This window comes from Rhinolophus sinicus, chromosome 2 (assembly GCF_057876585.1).
Source record: "Rhinolophus sinicus isolate RSI-liver-muscle chromosome 2, RSI-T2T, whole genome shotgun sequence".
Taxonomy (NCBI): Eukaryota; Metazoa; Chordata; class Mammalia; order Chiroptera; family Rhinolophidae; genus Rhinolophus; species Rhinolophus sinicus.
The window spans coordinates 151,893,371-151,913,617 of NC_142502.1; the positions used below are offsets into that span (position 1 = coordinate 151,893,371).

Sequence of the window (20,247 nt, forward strand, 5' to 3'; positions counted from 1 at the left end):
AGACTCAGTAATAAAAATCTCCCTAACCTTTAGACCAGTAATTTTTGAACTAAAGTATGCATCAGAATCACCTGTAGGGCTTGTTAAAACATAGATTGCTGAGCCCCATGCCTACAGTTTCTGATTTTTGGTAGTTTTGGGGTGGGGACTAAGAATTCTCATTTCCAAGAAGTTCCTTGGTGATGTTCATCCTGCTGTTTTAGAACCATGCTTTGAGGACCACTGCCTTAGATAATGCAACTAGATTCCATGATTTTCTTGCAAGATTTTTTTCTCTTTTAAAACTTTTGGTATCAACTATAGACCATTAACCAAATAATCTTAATAAGCATTTGACAATTGATACAGTGTTAAAGTAGGAGTGGCCATTTAGAACTTGTAACAGTTTTATTTTGGTTGTCATTGTAATTGGATCTGTAAATTATTACTTGATTTTGAAATTAGCTTTGAAGTACAATTAGTAAATTCTTAGAGATTCTAGAAATTTTTGACAAATTCATTGTATAAAAGATGTCTTTTGTAAACCAAATGTTTCATTTAAATTCCAATGATGTAAAACAACAAATAAATTTAAATAACTATTATCCATATATTTTAATCTATAATGGAGAACCAAATGAATTAGTTATTAATAATTAAGAGCTTTCTAAGTATGTAAATTAATGTTGAATTGAGTTACTGGATTAGATTTGTGACTTGATGCTTTTGAGATATTACTGGAAGATTGTTTTCCATGTGCAGTTATCTTTCATTGATATTAAAACAGAAAAATTCAACTTGCTTTGTATAAGATTATTAAAATCCTTAGAATTCTTTACTATCGATATAGATTTAAGTTATATTTAAACTTGGAGTGGAATACTTTATATAGCTAAATCTTTTATTTTTTTAATTACCTGATTTGAATATGTTATATAATAATGGGGAAATCAGTGAAGTAGCATATTTTAAACTTAAATTTGCTTTTTCATACTTATTAACCACATACTTTATTATGTCTTTAAAGTGTATAATTGAAAATTTTAAACCTAGGATGTAAATATTTGCTGGAGTTTTGTTCAGCCTGTTTTTCTCCAGTATTCTCTTTTTGCCTTTTTATTTTAAACCAAATCCCTTTTTGTTTCCTCACGTTTTTAAAATTTATACCACCAGTTCTCATATTTTCCTTCACGCTTTTTATATTCTCCTCTTCCTTCTTGTACACTGAAATTCCTAGACTATAATTAAAATTTTACTTTACAAATCCACTCAATCCAAGAGAACCTTTCAGTAAGACTTGTACAATCTTTATATAACACATAATTATAATATATTCACTTGGATTTGTCTTTGTGTTTACAAGTAGAAATTTGCCCTCAGAGATGCAGAGGATAAGAAAAATAATCATGTCTGCTTATTTTATATAACTGCATAGCATGGATTGTTACATGACTTGCTCTACTAAATTCTTAAATTTCACCATTTGGATATTAAAACTATTTTATTTTTAATTCAGTGATTATCTTTTGTTTTGACATGTTTCCACTGTTGTAAAATACTTAATGATATATTGTTTTGTGGTTTCATTTTTCCAGGTTGAAATTCTTGAGCATGAGATTATTCAAGAAAAGCAAAGTCTTCAGAATTGTCAGAATTTAAGCAAAGATCTAATGAAGGAGAAAGCTCAGCTTGAAAAAACAATTGAAACACTCAGAGAAAATTCAGAGAGACAGGTTCATAAATTTCCTATTAAGCATTGTGTTTTAAAATTTATTAACAAGTTATTTTAGAGTTTATGCAAATAAAATGTTCACATAGCATTAAGTGTTCATAAATACTTTAGAATTTTTTAGATTTTAAAATAACTATGATTTTACCTCCCTTTCTATGCCATGTATTTTAGTAAAGTTAAAGAGAAAGCTTAGACATTTTTTAATTGCCAGTATGATTAATAATTATCTCATATACAATTTTGCAGTACCTGTGCTTTCAAGTGTCTTTGGAAAATGACTGTGGAGTGGAGTTGGGGAGAATTGGGAGTGGAGTTGGGGAGTAATGCAGCTGTACTCTGACCCTTAAAAAAAGGGAGAAGTTGTGGCAGCAACCATCTTGGATACTTTCAGATATATTTTCAAGTTCTAATCGATCGTTTTTATTTTATGCTTGAGGAAACAGGATAGATTGAATGACTTGCTATTTTAAATGTCCTATTTATTTCTCAGATGTAGAATTACTTGTTTTATATTATCTAGGTATAGTCTTCAAACTACCTATAAAAATACAAATTTCTATAGAGCTACAGAATAAAAATTCTAGAGCTAAGGCTTGAATCTGTACTTTTACAAGATTCTCAGGGGATTGTTTAACACACAAAATCTTGAACTATTATAACATGCCATAAATTGGATGGATTAGTTTTCAGATGTACCGGGGATTTTGTTATGTTATGTTTACAAGTGAGAATTCTTTTGGGGAATGAATATACAGCCATATGTAATATATATACACACATATTGTACAGCAGATATTTACGGAGGATTCTCTGTGTTAGGTATTGCAAAATGTATTTATGAAACTAAAAGCTTATATACTGAGGAGATAGATATGTGTGTATGTTTCACCTGTATTCATATTTGAATTTGAAACATGCAGTTGTAAATAATCTGAAGATCATTTTGATTTATATTAAACACATCTCTCTGAACCATTCCTTTACATTATGAGCTCCCTAAAGACATAAACGCAGTGATCTCAGTAAATATTTGGCAGAATTAAAAGTAAGATAGACGTGCTAACACCCTTTTATGTTCTAATTTCCCTGTTAGTTTTTGGACAGGAGTAACTGTATAGTTCAACATATTTAGTTCTTGCTTAAGCTTATAATTTTCTCGTTTCTCTTTTTAAATTAGGTTAAAATATTGGAACAGGAAAATGAACATCTGAATCAAACTGTGTTATCCTTAAGGCAGCGTTCCCAGATAAGTGCTGAAGCAAGGGTGAAGGACATTGAAAAAGAAAATAAAATTCTTCATGAATCTATCAAAGAAACAAGTAGCAAGCTAAGCAAGATTGAATTTGAAAAACGACAAATTAGAAAAGAACTGGAACATTATAAAGAGAAAGGAGAACGAGCAGAAGAACTTGAAAATGAGTTGCATCATCTTGAAAAAGAAAATGAATTGTTACAGAAAAAGATAACCAATTTAAAAATTACTTGTGAAAAAATTGAGGCCCTTGAACAAGAAAATTCAGAGCTAGAAAGAGAAAATAGGAAATTGAAAAAAAGATTGGATAGCTTTAAAAACCTTAGTTTTCAGTTAGAATCCCTAGAGAAAGAGAATTCCCAACTTGATGAGGAAAACTTAGAATTGCGAAGGAATGTGGAATCTTTAAAGTGTGCAAGCATGAAAATGGCTCAGCTACAACTAGAAAATAAAGAACTAGAAAGTGAAAAAGAGCAACTTAAGAAGGGTTTGGAGCTCATGAAAGCATCTTTCAAAAAAACAGAACGCTTAGAAGTTAGCTACCAGGGTTTAGATACAGAAAATCAAAGGCTACAGAAGGCTCTTGAAAACAGCAATAAAAAAATTCAACAATTAGAGAGTGAACTACAAGACTTAGAGATGGAAAACCAAACATTGCAAAAAAACCTAGAAGAGTTAAAAATATCTAGCAAAAGACTAGAACAGCTAGAAAAAGAAAATAAATCATTAGAGCAAGAGACTTCCCAACTGGAAAAGGATAAGAAACAACTGGAGAAAGAAAATAAGAGACTCCGACAACAAGCAGAAATAAAAGATACCACATTAGAAGAAAATAATGTGAAAATTGGAAATTTGGAAAAAGAAAACAAAACTCTTTTCAAAGAGATTGGTATTTATAAAGAGTCCTGCATTCGATTGAAAGAATTAGAGAAAGAAAATAAGGAGCTTGTGAAAAGAGCAACTATTGATGTAAAAACTTTGGTTACATTACGTGAGGTAAATAATAGTTACCTAATTAAAGGCAAATATTTTTCATATTTTTAACTCCACGTTTTTTAAAGATTTATTGGAACCCATCAGTAATTTGCATCACTTCTTACGATTCTAAAGTAGAAATTTAGAATTAGAACTAGAAACAGTTTCCAAGTTTCCTACTTTTGTTGAACATTGGAGTTTTTAAAGAAATTGTAATACTAAGTCTTCCAAGTAGTATCTGACTTGTTACATTATAATTTTATTTCAAAATAATATGGAAATATTTGATCAAGAGTCTTACTGAATGCTAAGTATAATAGAAAGTATAATAGCTACTATTTCTTGAATGCCAACTATGTGCCAAGTACTGGACTAAGGACCTCATTAGTTGTGTTTATATATAATTTATATATATTATGTATATTATTTATATAATTTGTATGACCAATTCTTTATAGGTATTTTTTCCATTAGATTAGAAAACAGGTTCAGAGACATTATGTAACTTAATTAGGATGACACCGTTAATAAATAGTTTGCTGGATTCAAATCCAGATCTTTTCAGACTAAAGCCCCATGAATTTTTACCTCTAAGCTAGACAGTTCAAATCAGGTTGAACTTAAAGGTCAACACTGAACAATTGGTAGTTGCTTGGATCTATGTGTTGACAAGAATTGTGAAATTTATAGTATATTGGCAGCAGGTCCTGTGAAACGTGGTTGGTGCAAATCAGCAGATAGCATGCTTGCACCAAAAGAGAGTTTGACTTTTTTTTGCTATCCCTATGTTGTACTATATATGATCACCCTTGAAGTTCAATTTAAAAGTATCTTAGTTAGCTATCTGGTAGAAGGTCACACTTGGAAGTCTGCAGTTCTGCTAAAGAGGCATCAAGAGGGTCCAGTATGAGCCTTTCATTTTTTCCTTTCTGTTGTTCTGCAGTCTTACAGACATGAACAATGGGTTCCTTGTGCCTGAACTTGTAAGAATGTCCCCTAGTTCTTCAGATCCATATCCTCTTCTACCAGGAGAGGGATGATAGTGGGAGAAGCATCCACTATATATTTGTAGAAAGAAACATATACTAAACATGCACTAGAAACATGTATTAAAGTTCTAGCTCGTTATTTTAAAATTACTGGATATGTGTTTTTTCCCCCACAGTTCTCAAATGTAAGATGTGTAGTCACAAGTAAAGAATGAATAGTTTCTCCATTTAGTTTTTAACACTAAAAAGTTAAGGGAGGAAGGCCAGTTGGCTTAGTTGGTTGGAGTGCAGTGCTCATAACACCAAGGTTGCCGGTTTGATTCCCACATGGGCCAGAGAGCTGCGGCCTCCACAACTAGATTGAATATAACAACTTGACTTGGAGCTGATAGGTCCTGGAAAAACACACTATTCCCCAATAATATATATACATATATAATACATATACATATACATACATATACATATACATATATATATATATATATATATATATATATATATATATATATATGGTATATAGTATATATATTGTATATATAGATAAAGCTAAAAGGGAATATTAGCCAAAAAAAGCCAAAACAATTCTGTTTGGACTACATTATATTGCTTAACACTTTTTAATGATGCAGGAAAAGTTCAGCCACACTTCAGTCTTTCTTGCTTCGTATTATATGTATTTCTGGATGGTGAATTTCTTAGATGTGTGTGTTCTTGACACTTACATGAATTTTGCATTACTTTTAAAATAAGGATTTGGTGAGTGAAAAATTGAAGACTCAGCAAATGAATAATGATCTTGAAAAATTAACTCATGAGCTTGAGAAGATAGGGTTAAATAAAGAGCGACTCTTACATGATGAACAAAGTACTGATGACAGGTGAGTATTAAGTCTATTTGGCAAACAGTTCAAATCATTATTATTTTGTTGTTCAAACATTGGTTCTTGCCTGTACTATAGCTACAGAATACATTTATGTATTTCACCATTTCTGGTTCCTTTCTTCCCTTAGAAAAAGTTTTATAACAAAAAAAAGTAAAAAAATCCTAATATTGGAATAAGAAAAAAAATCCAAAAAGTTATTATATAAATTCAGTTACATAATAAGAAAATAAGATGCCACCTGGGTAGCACAAGATCAGAGACTGTAATTTTTTGTGAAAGTAGAATGAGACATTAACAACAAACCCCTCTCTGGTGAAACATGCAGTCAATTTAAGCAAGTTATTTTTTATTTGAATCATGTGCTTAAATGCCTCAATTCTTTCATTTATTTTGGGTGCCAAATGTGGACTTAAAGAGAAATGGAAGAAAAGTATGAAACAAAGGGAAATATATTGAGAAGCAAGTAAGATGTAAAAATAATGTGGAAAACTAAGGTTTGACAAACAGAATAAAAAATTAACTTATATAGCATTTAATTTTGTGAATTATCATTACAGGTTTAAGGAAAATTTCTATTCTCCTATGATAATTGTAATCTATCAAACAGTTAATCAGATTTTCAAGTAGTCTGCTATTTACCACCTAGTCAGCCACGTGATTCCAGCTAGAATAGAAATGTGTATTGTTAAGAATATTGTTTTATGTAGGCTAGATTTTAATTCATTGGAACTTTTATAATTAGATCATTTATATTTTATCATCTATCCATTATTCTAGTAAGTATTTATATCAAATAAATATATATGGGGAAAATAATGTTAATCATTATATGGGATTTGTTTATGTAATCTTGAGAAATTTAAAGTTTATAGAACAGATTGATACTTTTAAAGGTTAATTCTGTAATAACAAACAGAAATAATGAGAGGCAGTCTAGCAATCAATTCAAGCAATCATAATTGAATTATACAGATATTTCATGAGAAAAAATATTTTTGAGTTAAACAGATAATTAAGGACAACTTAATTGACTATCTTTTAATATGTTAGTTTGGTGCACAAGTAATTGTGGTTTTTGCAGTTATTTTTAACCTTTTGAACTGCAGTTTCTTTTGCACCAACCTAATAGGTACTGAATATGCATCACTTTATTTAAACAGATATATTACCTGCATGTAAGACATTTGAAAAATTGCCCCCCCACCAAAAAAAAAAAGGTAGGGTAAAGTGTAGTTGCCCTGATGGACCCTGTGTTACAAATTTATGAACCCACCTCTAGATGGGTCATTCATACTGTTTGGTATCTGTACCTTTTGTCAAACCTTAATTCATACAATTAGGTAATGTTGATTGAGCTCTCATTACCTGCTGGTTATCAAGCGTCAAAAAAAATGATAATGTTTCAGCTGAACCGTGAAGAATGATGGAAATTTGCGAAGTGGCAACTGTGGGGAAGGGTTTCCATGCAAATAAAGCACAAAGATGTGTTGAGCAATTCTTAGAGTGATAATGAAAGATGGATTAGAAAAGAGGCAATTTGGGAGCACAGAGACCAGTTAGAAAGCTATTGTAGTAGTCTAGGCAAGATGTGATGTATTTATTAATCCACACATATTTATTTATATAATGAAAACATATTAGACATGGTGATAAAAGCATATATTGAACTAACATTTTTAGGAAATGGAATTGAGAGCAGTTAATAATCATGATAGAACCTGGGGGATCAGGGAAATAAGTGTCTTAAGCCACTAAACCAGCTTCTTTCTCAGTAAGTTAGCTTTACCATCACAAAGAAAGTAGAGGCTCACAGCCATAAATTCCTTTGACATTCATCCTCTCGCTCCATCTTGGAATTTATTTATATCTGCATCTGTCTCTACCTTTTATTTCAGATGTTGTCCCTACTTCTTTTGTTAGTTAACCTTTTTATCTTTCCATTTGATATCATTCCATCTGATCTCCTTTGAAGATATTATTATTATTAAGATAGTTATTCTTGCCATAAAGGAATAGTCTAGTTGTGGAACTGACTGTAGAAATAGATTAACTGAAAGGCAACAAAGTAAATTTAGTGGTAGAGTTGTAAACAGAGTGCTGTGTGATCACTCTTGTCTTTCTCTTTTAACAACTCTTTTCTTGTGTCTTTTAGTATAATTTCCTAGGGTTATATTCTCAGGCCTCTTATTCATTCATTCTATATGCTGAGCATTCCCATCCATCATTTTACCTGATGTCCATATTATTCTGTTTACTGGACATCTCTATCTGGACAGTCCAGAAGCAACTCAGGCATCACAAATTCAGCATATCCAAAGACACACTCATTAAATGCTTTAAAAATGTTTGTTGACGCAAGCCGATACCAAAATGAGTGAGATTTGTTCTCCAGTCTCAGTGAACTTAAAATCTGGTTGAGTAGAAAATATATACAAACAAATTAATTATAGTACAAGCAGAATATGATAAAATTTCTCATTACATACTTTAGGTTTTTATTTTAATTATCAGGATTCTCAGTTGTAAGAAATAGATTTAGTCAGAATCCCTAGTTTATGATTCACTCTCAAACTGATCACGCACTGTCCCTTTTGTAAAAAACAAAACTTAATTAAGAATAATTTAATTATTCGTGAACCCAGCATTCAAAAAGATAACTAAAATATTGACATTCTGTAAAATATTGACATTCACATCTATCTGACTCTAGCACCAGTATCCTGTGTCTTTAGTATATCATTTCCTTTATAAAATATTCTGCAAGTACTCTATACCCTGAAGACAATGTCTTCAGTGAGTTTTAAGTCTTAGCTATTCATATGTTCTTGTATAAATACTTTACACTTAATATTATAGACAAATACTTGACAATGTAATAAATGCATTCATTTCTTTCTATAGATTCTATTCTTATAAAGCTAAAAGGTATATTTTGAGATAGATCTTTCGGATGCCTGTTTTGGGCATTAATTTTTGCTTTTGACAACCTAAGGTGTAATCAGGAGCTCTATTTACTCAGTGATTTTTGTTTCTTCATGACCAGGAATAGTTTAAAAGGGAGAATAGGGCAGTAAGAGGAGGAGGATTTGACGTTTTTTTAAAAGGCTGTATTATGAAACTTGTTTATGGCATCAGTATCTGTGGTCATAAATTATCTTTAAAAATAATTTTCTGACTTCCACTGATGAACTTTTATTATTTTTATATTTGGATAGTAGGTACAAACTTTTGGAATCTAAATTAGAATCTACGCTCAAGAAATCTCTTGAAATAAAAGAGGAAAAAATTGCTGCTTTAGAAGCTCGATTAGAAGAATCCACAAATTATAACCAGCAATTGCGCCAAGAACTTAAAACAGTAAGTGATTTCCTTGGAAAGAGTTTTAATTGTCAAAATTTGGAGAGAAAATTGTGAAGTAGAAAATAAAAATGTAACAGCATTTTATTCAGTTTTTTCTTAAATTTGAGAGTATTCTTAAACAGATGTTTGTCATATAGTTTATGATAAACTGTATTTTGTCTGTACACTATAATTTATTCAATCCTATTTCATGTGCCTATGTCCCTATGCAATTAGGAACATGTCAGAATAGTGAGAGAGGGATGGGCAAAAGGCAGGCTTATTTCATTGGGGAAAGGTCTCAGTGCGATAGTGCAACACGACTCTGACACTAACTTCCTGTGGAACATCTAGGTAAAAGTTTGATAAGTAAAGATATGGATATGAGAATACCAAATCAAGGGAAATCATATGTGTGGTATAAGAAAGCACCTGATCTCATAAATTTGAGGTTTTTTCCTAGACCTGTTTTCTTGTGATATTTGGAATTACTCATTTAAGTAAACAAGGCAAGGACATTTATTCATGTTTTCCCGACATGAATAAATTGAAATTGAAGGGGCTTGCTCAATCGATAGTGTTAATATAATAGTAGATTGTGAAAATCATTTTCTGGTTTATTCTCCTTTTTATCATCTCTGCAGGGCTCCTAGGAATTGTTTTTACAGTCAATTAAATATTCAAATTTACGAGATTATACTGTGAGCCACATTTAGAACCATTTGATTCAGAACACTATGGGAGATACAAGTAGATAGCAAGCAGGGTACTGTCACGTGTCCTTCTTCACATAGTTGTCTGAGAGTCATCTTTCCACTGCCGTGTCTTGCATATGATTGTTCAGGTGCAAAAAGATGAGATTCACATTGGGTTTGTGTGTGCTCTACAGCAGTCATCATCTCTTGCAACAACTCCAAAGGCATAGACTTAAGGTCTCCGCAATAGTTATTACCAATTTTAAGAGCTGCTGCACTCAGAGAAGTTCAAAGATATGGCTTCCTGTTAGGTATTTATAGTTTTCCCAGTCCAAATACAATTTACCAATCATGGGTCATATTTCCCATAAACAATCCTGCCTGGTAACACGGAACATTCCAACTTTATTAGGTTTCCATAGGAAAAGGTTACCTGAAGGTGAATTTCTCATGCAGGCAAGAAAAAGGTTTTGTTCACCATTTTCCCTTACCATCATTGCTGGTATTTGTCCCAGACATTACCATAGAACATATATTGTTACAGAAGAAATTCTAGAACTTTTAGTAGTTAACATAAAGGATTTCTAAAAAATAAAGTAAAATTTGGTGCCAGATTTCATTAATTTGTATTTCCTGAATTTTTTACCCTGTTAAGCATTGTAACTAAGTTGCAAGTAAAGTCAACTCATGAAGCTACTCATCTAGAAAATGAGTAGGTTTGGATGTGGTTGGTGTATACTATGGATTTCTAGCCTAAAAAGTGGAGATTAAAATTCCATTGTCTTTCACTTCCAGCCATTTTGGCATAACTAGTATTGGTCTAGCTTCCTGCCATAAACATGTATTCAACTAGAGTTAGACCGTTCTGACTTTTAGTACTATACATGAAGATGTATATCACTTGAAGATAGACTATGAAAGTTAAATATGAACAGTATAAGGCCTAAAGTAACTACTAAAATAGCATGACAAAGAGGTATGGCTAATATGCCAGCAAAAACAATAAGATAGAATCATAAAAAATCCAAAAGAAGGAACAAAAATTTAAAAAAGAGGGATCAAGTACAGATTAGACAAATTTTCTGTGTGAACATAGATTGGAGATTCTGATTAATGATATATAAGGTAAAGGAACCATTTTTGAAACTTAGTTGTAAGGAATAATGGCCTAAAAATGAGAAGCTTTGAGTTTTATTCTCAGTTCTCCTTAATAATAATGACCTACGTGTATAATCTTTCTAAGCCTAGGAAAAAAGATCCTGTGGGAAATTAATGTAAAATAGGAGACTTGAAATGATGTCACCCAACTATGTTATTAGGGTATTAAAAGTAAAAAAGGAAAAAAAAACTTGAAGAAATTATGATCCCAGAACACCTATTAGATCACTTGCCGAGCTTTAAATTGCATTCTATCTTGGCATCTTTTTCCTTTAGTCTCACATCGTTATTTTCTAATTCAATGGTAACAAAGTTTATTACTGAGTCACAAGCTTTCTTAAGGTTTGCATTAAACATTGAATTATTTTAAATGTTTATCCTTGCCTTAATATAAAGTTTGAGTTAATTTAGAAATTTATGATAAATATCTCCTAGGATAAACTAGTGATTCAACATAAGTATAACAATAATCATTTCAAACTGAAGAGAGCTATTTAAATGATTCAGTAATTTTGGTAATGTAAGATGACTAAATTGTTAATTTTGAGTTGGCTCTCTTAATGTTTGGCTGTGATCACACCAGAAAACCTTGGATAAGATATATCCTTCTGTTGCTTACTCTTTATAAAATAAATTGCAGTAATTATATGTGGATCAAGATCTGAATAAAGAAGCCATTAACTTATTTATCAACACGGCTCATTCAAGGCAACATATCCTTCATAAAAGAACAGACATATATAGATACTTCCTCAATTTTAATTTAGAAATCTTTTTAAGAGGAATCGTCACCTGTGTCAAGTCTTTATTTGTTCTTTACATGGGGATCTCTTAAATCTCAAAATCAGATATAGATGTAACTCTAAAAACAACTGGTACTATATAGCAACATGTTTAGGTCCAATTATTCTTCAGCAACATTTTCAGCATAAACAATAGGATATGAGGATATGAAATTACCGAATATATTGTAGGAGTATGACACATAAGCAGAGTATATTTAGTAGTTCTAAGAGGAAAGGATTTGTATTTTACAAAGCATAAATTGTGATTATGATAATAATGATTGGACATACTATTTATCACATTTTTAAAATAAAGTGTCTCTCACATTCACCAGACCAGTACAGAGTCAAATTAATTGTAAAAAATAGAACTTTGGTGATTGTTTCCCCCATTAAAATATTTTAAATAAAATTTTAGGTGAAAAAGAATTATGAAGCTCTTAAACAGAGACAAGATGAGGAAAGGATGGTACAGAGCTCTCCTTCAACTTCTGGTGAAGATAAATGGGAGCGAGAAAGTCAAGAAACGACCAGAGAGCTTCTGAAAGTTAAAGACAGATTAATTGAAGTAGAAAGAAATGTAAGTATTTAAAAATATTTGTAGGAATAGGTTTTTTAGGAATAAAGAATATATAACTCAGAAAACTTATGTAATCTGGTTTTATAGATTTGTTCGTTTTATACTTTCTTGGCTGATTTATTTTATAATATTAAAAAAGACTGAAGAACTCATAATTTAATATGCTCTTCTCTATCACCCTCGCATAAGTTCATCAACAAACTTTGTCAACTCTATCTTGAAAATATTTGCTTCTTTCCTTCTCTGCTGCTACCACTCTAGTCAAGGTACCATCATCTCTCATCTCTCATCTTGGCTATTAGAATATCCTCCTCACTCACCTTCCCTCTTCCACTCCAAGCCCAGTCTAACCCATTCTCAATGCAGTAGCCAAAGTTATTTTTTTTTTAAGCATAATCCAAATCATGTCACTTTCCTGCTTAAAATCTTCAATGATTCCTATTCAATAAGAATAAAATCCATATTCTTTACTGTGTCCTATAAGATCCTTCCTGACATAGCCCTGCCTGTATGACTGACCTTGTACCATACACTTTTCTACCCACTCTGTTTATCAATCTGGGGATAATATTATCTGTTAATATCTGGGAAACACGAAACAGTGCCTGTCACATAATAAATAAGTAAATTAGTTCTAGTCATATTGGCATTTTCTGCTTTTCCTGCCGCAATCCTTTCTGTTTGCTTCCTCTACTGGGAACACATGGCTGGCTTCCCACAGCATTCAGGTCTCATGTCACATACCTCCTGCAAGAGATCTCCCCTCACCCCTTTTCCTAGTACAGTAGCTATCCCCCAACTAAACTAGTCACCATCACACCACTGCTGTACTTAGCTTTTTCAAAGCATCTTTCACTTGTGAAATTATATTTTTTATTCACTTATATGTGGTTTCTCTACTGTAAAACAAAGCTCCTTGTAAGCAGGTAGCTTGTCTTTCTTTTTCACCACCGTGCCTTCAGTGTATAGAATAATGCCTGGTAGATAGCAGATACTTAATAAATATTTGCCAAACAAGCCCAGTAAATATTTAACAATAAATAATAAACAATTTCAACAACCATTTATCCTTCAAAGATGAATGAGCTTTAGGAACTTACATGCTAGCAAATAAAATAGTTGTGGTTGTTACTGTTTTTTAATTTAACTTTAAGAATTTTAAGCCATAAAGCCAAAAATTAATCTCTCATACCATTGATTCCTACTTTCTTATCCAAAAAATAATCACTATAAACAGTCTATCTTCCCAGAAAAATGTTTGTAATTTATCTATGCATAGAAGTATATTGCCTTTACAAATTTATACCTGTGGGATCATACTGTACAATATTTTCATTCGCATTTATCTTGGAGATCTTTCTATTTTAGCAGATACAGATCTGTCTCGTTTAATGACTACATGTTATTCCATAGTGTGGATGTTAGCATAATTTATTTAAATAAATACCACATTGATGGACATTTAGATTATTTTCAGATTTTGCTGCAATGGAAATGTATGTTTAAACATGTTCATAAGGTGGTAAATTCCTGACAGTGCAGTTGGTAGGCCCAAGGGTATATATACATATCAGAGTGTTTGTTTGTGTATATGTTTAATTTTAATGGTTAATTTTAATATCATTGTATTAACCTTTCAAAGTCACATCAATTTTAAATCTCACAAAGAGTACCTATTTTTCTAGATTAACATTGGGGATTACCAGCCTTTTAATTTTTGTTAAAGTGATAGGAGATATTTTAATTTGCATGTTTTACATTATTAACAAACTATTTCATAACTTTTCATGTATTTATAGGACATGTATGAGTGCCTATTTTTAATTATTCAGTGATACACAGACACACACACACACAAATACACAGAGGGTGCCAAAAAAATGTATACACATTTTGAGAAAGGAAAAATACTATTAAAAGTGTAATACTCAATATATACCAATAACAAAAGATAAATACAAGTCACATTTGACTTCTGCAATTACAAGAGGTATTAAAAGTGACCATCGGCGTAATTTTAACACAGTTTTTTCTTTCTTAAAATGTTTCCTTTTTTTGGGACCCTCTGTATATTAGTCATTTGAATTAACAATTACATTTCAGACAATTTGGTTGGCATGTAAAGTCCTATAAGCTAAATATCTTTTCCCATTTACTTTTCTTTATAAATTTCCATTAGAAAAAAATTAACTGGTTGTCATATTTTAGCCAATTTAGGTAATGGGTTTATAAAGATGGCTAGCCCTGTATTATTAGACTGGTAATTTTTTGTGTATTTACCAGTATATTTGCTAACCTCTTATTTTCCCGTTGCAAACTTTTCCTGTTCTGATATATCCTTTCTACTCTCAGCTATTTCTTCTATTCATTACAGACTATAGGCATTTTTCTTATTCCTAGGGATCAGCAGAGCTTATGGTTTCCAAAGAGCTGAACTACAATAGCACTTAACATATGTAGGTGAAAAATGGTTTATCTCTTTGGTGTGTCAAGATGGTATATAAATATATCAGTATTCTATATTATTATTTCAGTATAAATTGTTTTCATCCTTTTTATTTGATTAAATAAACAAAAGATGTACAATATCAAAAGCCATCTTGAAGCATTTTTCTTCCTCAGCTTTGATTTGATGGTGTAATATGTGGATTAAATCATGACTTCCTTGTTATACGGTGACATGTAGTATACATAACATGAAACCCTATAAAGTGAATTGTTATATTTGCCCCCTAATGTAGATATGATAAAAATGATTTGTTGGGATTCAGTTGTAACTTTTTATGCATATCGCAGTTATATACAAATTTTGGCCTTTTTGTGTCATAAAGTATTATTTCGGTTTTCTAAAGGGTTCTTTGTTTCCACTTTCTGATGCTAACTTTTTTATGAAATGTTATTTAGGAATAATCCTGAAAATATAACATTCATGACAAGTATTTTAATATCTAGCACATTAAATGTAAAGACCTATGATTTGTACAGTAATTCAGCCGTTTAACTATAAAATTGAAATATGGCCTTATGTACTGGAAAAATTGAAAATGGTATGTTGTGTTTGAATTTGCTCCAGAAGTCCTCTGGATAAAATAGAGTATTAGTGAATGTTTTATATCATGAAAAAAAATCACTAAAGAAAATACCTAACATCTGTTAAGTCTATTATGCACTAAAGTTTTTAAACAGATGGTTAAGATTGTTTTTGCTTCTCTTCCAAATATTTGTGTTTATAAAATACTTAAATTTTTGCTGCTCTTGCTGGGACCACCATATATACAAATATTGCCCTTCAGGCAGTTAGAAAAGGAGCACTCCACTAATGAGATTAGACACAGTCCCACTCATTCTGGACATTCTGGGCACTTTTGAGCAATGTACAAACCATTTAAATGACAATCCCATTCTAGTTTCTTATGTTAGTCAATATATTTAGAATGGAGTATTTTATTTTTCAGACATTATGAAGCATACAGAGATAGACACGATAGTATATTAGGGTTTTATAATTATTGCTTTCTTTTTCTTAGATTAAATATCTGTTTACAATTTAGGATGGAGGAAAAATTTTAAGATTGTTAGGGGTTTTTTTATTATTATAATGGTAATAAATATTCATACAAAATTCCAGTATGTGTTAAAGAGAAATATGTTTGATGTTGCTTTTAATATTTATGTTTTCTTTATTAAGAATGCTACACTGCAAGCAGAGAAGCAAGCATTGAAAACTCAACTGAAACAGCTTGAGACACAGAACAATAATTTGCAGGCTCAGATTCTTGCACTTCAGAGGCAGACAGTGTCATTACAGGAGCAGAATACTACTCTTCAAACACAGAATGCCAAGCTTCAGGTTGTAATGTAATATTTGGGGTATATGCAACCAAAGTCTTGAATTATGCTACTAAAATAAGGGTGACCAGATATAGTAACATTGTTTCTTAGTGAATGAATTCAACAGTTAATTGAAGGTAAATTAAAATATTTCTATTACTGCTACCCCAAGCTTTCATACATCAGCATTTTTAAATGTCAGAGCCTCTCAATATTTATTAATGAATTCACTCAAGAAATATAAATAAAATGAAAATAATTTCATCATAAACAATTTGATTATAATTAATCAGGTAGAAACCCTTACTTTAGAGTATGGTTGCAGTATACCATTCCTTGTTTGATTTTTACAGCTTTCTTATTGATTAAGTTATTGGAAAAGAACACAGCATGAGGATTTTGTCTTCAGACAAGTCCTTAATTCAAAGGATCCATCTTATACTTAACATTGCCAGTGTCTTTTTCAAATAGAGCAATCAGGTGGGAGAAGTACAACTCTCTAAAATCTCTTAAATAGCAGAAGAAAAGAAGTTCCCACTCAACATAAAAGTTAGTCTTTCTGCAACTCTTTTCCAAATGGTAAAGTAGATGCTAATATAATTTAGACTCAAGAAAATTTCTAATTGTATTATCACAAGTAATTTTTCGGTTCTATGAACTCTCAACTTCTAGCAAATGATAAACTAGCATTTCAAATTCTGTACTTTTTCATGACTGGAATACAGTTTGTTGCTAATCACCTTCATTTAAAATAATTCAACCCAAAACATATATATGATTTATAGCTCATATAGATCTCATAAGATATGGAGTATACCAACTACCAAAAGTCAAAATTAAATGGTAGCCTTGTTCTTAGGGACATTAAAATCCAAATTTTATCAGTATAATGTGCATATATCTGCTTTGATTTATTTAGAGCTTCCTAAAGTTGATGTAATTAATCCTTTACTAAAAAAAAAAAAAAAAAGAAAAACATAAGCTATTTTTCTTATATCTGATAACAATATGCATTTTTACAGGTTGAAAATTCCACACTTAATTCCCAAAGTACCTCACTTATGAACCAGAATGCACAACTCCTAATCCAGCAATCTTCCTTAGAAAATGAAAATGAATCTGTAATCAAAGAGCGAGAAGATCTGAAATCTCTCTATGATTCTCTGATCAGAGATCATGAGAAGCTAGAACTTCTTCATGAACGGCAGGCTTCAGAGTATGAATCTCTCATTGCTAAACATGGAACTCTAAAGTCTGCCCACAAAAATCTTGAGGTGGAACATAAAGACCTCGAAGACCGGTAATTTATTATATTTTTTGTGTTTTTAATTTAAAACCAATTTTCTTTGGGTAATATAATGGTACGTGTTAAACAGGTCTAATTTATATATGAAATTTATATGAATTTACATGTGTTTTATGTGATACTAATAAGTTACTTGTTTTGTTTTTGTTTTGTTCATTCTAAAAATTCTTTTTTCCTAAAGAAATATTATAAACCAAATACCTAACTTTTTTTCCAGTTACAATCAGTTACTAAAACAGAAAGGACAGTTGGAAGATTTGGAAAAAACACTGAAAGTAGAACAGGAAAAAATGCTGCTTGAAAACAAAAACCATGAGACTATAGCTGCAGAATACAAGAAACTTTGTGGTGAAAATGATAGGTAATAAATATTTATATATTTTAGTTTCATATTATTCATTACATCCAAAGTGTATACTATCCCTTTGCAGTACCCTTTATAACTTACAATTTTGAAAAAAGACCCCAGAGCAATAAGTAAATTACCCAACCAAATCATGCAGCTAGCTATAGAATGGCATAGACAGAAACTTAGATCTCCTGTTTTCTTTCGTTGTTTCTTTCATGATGTATTCAACTAATTAATTTTTTAAGCCACATTATATAATGACATTTTTGTACCTTGACAGCGTTTATTGAGACAGATGGAATGAAACCTGATTCTTTATTGAGACAGATGGAATGAAACCTGATTCTTTATGTCTTCCTTTCTTTTTGCTAGTCTGCTATACCAACTTTTGTCTGTTGAACTTGCTACAAGTGAGCAATTTCTGTCTCTCAAATCTGTTCTTGCCCAGCTTTTATGCACTCATATCTGTGTTCGAAAGGAAGAAAAGGCTTTAAATAAAACCTGAAAGAGCTGTTTCTCCAAAACAATATTTATAAAGGTTTGTCTGAAGAGCAATAATTTATCCATTCCTCTAAGTAGCCTAAATTTTAATCATAGTTAATGCCAAACCAAGAAAGTTTCTTATGTGGACTAGGTTGTCTTGGCCTCTTTAGAATTGTGCTCACTAAATTGCCTTTTGGTGTTAATGTTCTCAGCTTTGAGGGACAAGTAATAAACTCTCTTGAAGAGCTCATTTTAGCACTTGCCATAGATGAGATTGAGGACACTGTATATTTCTTCATATCCCAGCCCCACCTCCATGAATTATCAGTAGGAAAATCTTTGATTTCCGTAGCTACTGACATACTATGTAACTGTCCGTATGTCTCAGTAAGGTTTGACCAGGTGTTATACTCATGACATGCATTCATTCATGGATTCAGCCTATATGTGGAGCATATACTTGTTTCTATGTTTCTGATCTTGCCGTTTTATTTTTTTACCCAGTCTTGATTTTTTAAATTTATTATTTTATTATTTGTAGTTCTTGTAAGCTGACTTAAATTCTTTGGGGAATGAGTTGAAGTAAATTATTAGATGTTCTGAAGAAGTACCATCCTGAGTAAAAGTTTGGTTTTTTTTGGCTACCTCCTCCTCTTGTGGCTTCCTGATCTTAATTCCATAAGACAAAGTCGGTAAACTGCAGCCAAGTAGTAGGCCATATCCAGCATGCAGACTGTTTGAGTACAACCCCCAAACTAAACAGTTTTTACATTTTAAAAGGCTGTGGGGAAAACAGAAAAGAAGAGCATGCTATAGACTACATGTGGCCCATAAAGCCTATTTACTCTCTGGTCCTTTACAGAAAAAGTTTTCTGATCACTGCTCTTAGAGATCAGTGGACCTTGTTCTGAAAGTAGAATAGTGGTAAGAAACTAAAAAGGCTATAGTTTGATTTTTACAAATAATCTAAAATTTACTATTTATAATTGGGGACTGCATAAATATGAATAATTTGCCACAACTGAAATTCAGTTACTGAGAGATCTCAGTAACTGAAATTTTGGTTTAAGCCTGTACTTCTCAGTTGTCTGGCAACGAAGTGATAGACTATCACGTCCCATACTGGATTAATTCTCTTGGTCTGATCTTTCTTGAATTTCCATGTTGAATTTTAGAATGTTTGAATTTTCCATGAAATCAAATCTGGATTGGTCATGTTCTCGTTTGTCTTTTTTCCTATTAATACTTTAAATTTTATATGGTAAAATTTTGCATATCTTTACATTTTCAACATATTTAAATGCTGAAATATTTCTTTTCAAGGGAAAACTCATTTTTTTAAAAATCTAGTTTTTACACAATAGAAACTGATTCTTGATCAGTTTAATAACTGCCAAAAGGATTCTTTATATCTCCTAAATACGTCTAAATGTGATTTAGAGCATTTTCACATTGTGTAAATGTGAAAATTATTTTAAGAGAATCTAATTCTATTTCTATCATGATTTCTAATTGTAGGTTGAATCATACATATAATCAGCTTTTAAAAGAGACTGAAGTTTTACAAACCGACCATAAAAATTTGAAAAGTCTTCTAAATAATTCCAAACTGGAACAAACAAGATTAGAAGCTGAATTTTCAAAGCTAAAGGAACAATATCAACAGTTGGACATCACGTCCACCAAGCTAAATAACCAGTGTGAGGTGAGCTCTAACATGTGTAATCACTGGTTCCTTCCTTTAAGCATCAAGACACATCTAAAAACTAAATAATGTTATAATGACAATAGCAGTATATATTTAGTAGGGTATTTCTAAAAGAATTGGTAAGGGATAATTGAAATTCACAGGTAATTCAGTAAAACCTCCTAAATCATTAATTTCAATTTTTTTTTTATTATTAAAT

The 20,247-nt window shown here is 31.2% G+C and overlaps 1 protein-coding gene across 5 annotated transcripts in view; it reads left to right on the forward strand.

Annotated features, from left to right (window-relative positions):
* The window catches only part of CCDC88A (coiled-coil and HOOK domain protein 88A), a 117,227-nt gene that overhangs the window by 72,971 nt on the left and 24,009 nt on the right, over window positions 1-20,247 (forward strand). For all 5 annotated transcript variants that reach the window (XM_088796160.1, XM_074331998.2, XM_088796161.1 and 2 more), the window contains exons 14-22: window positions 1,575-1,712; window positions 2,889-3,959; window positions 5,681-5,808; window positions 9,030-9,171; window positions 12,210-12,371; window positions 16,060-16,221; window positions 17,225-17,502; window positions 17,726-17,869; window positions 19,859-20,045. In XM_088796160.1, coding sequence (XP_088652286.1) covers window positions 1,575-1,712; window positions 2,889-3,959; window positions 5,681-5,808; window positions 9,030-9,171; window positions 12,210-12,371; window positions 16,060-16,221; window positions 17,225-17,502; window positions 17,726-17,869; window positions 19,859-20,045 — 2,412 coding nt within the window. The remainder of the gene's footprint in view (window positions 1-1,574; window positions 1,713-2,888; window positions 3,960-5,680; window positions 5,809-9,029; window positions 9,172-12,209; window positions 12,372-16,059; window positions 16,222-17,224; window positions 17,503-17,725; window positions 17,870-19,858; window positions 20,046-20,247) is intronic.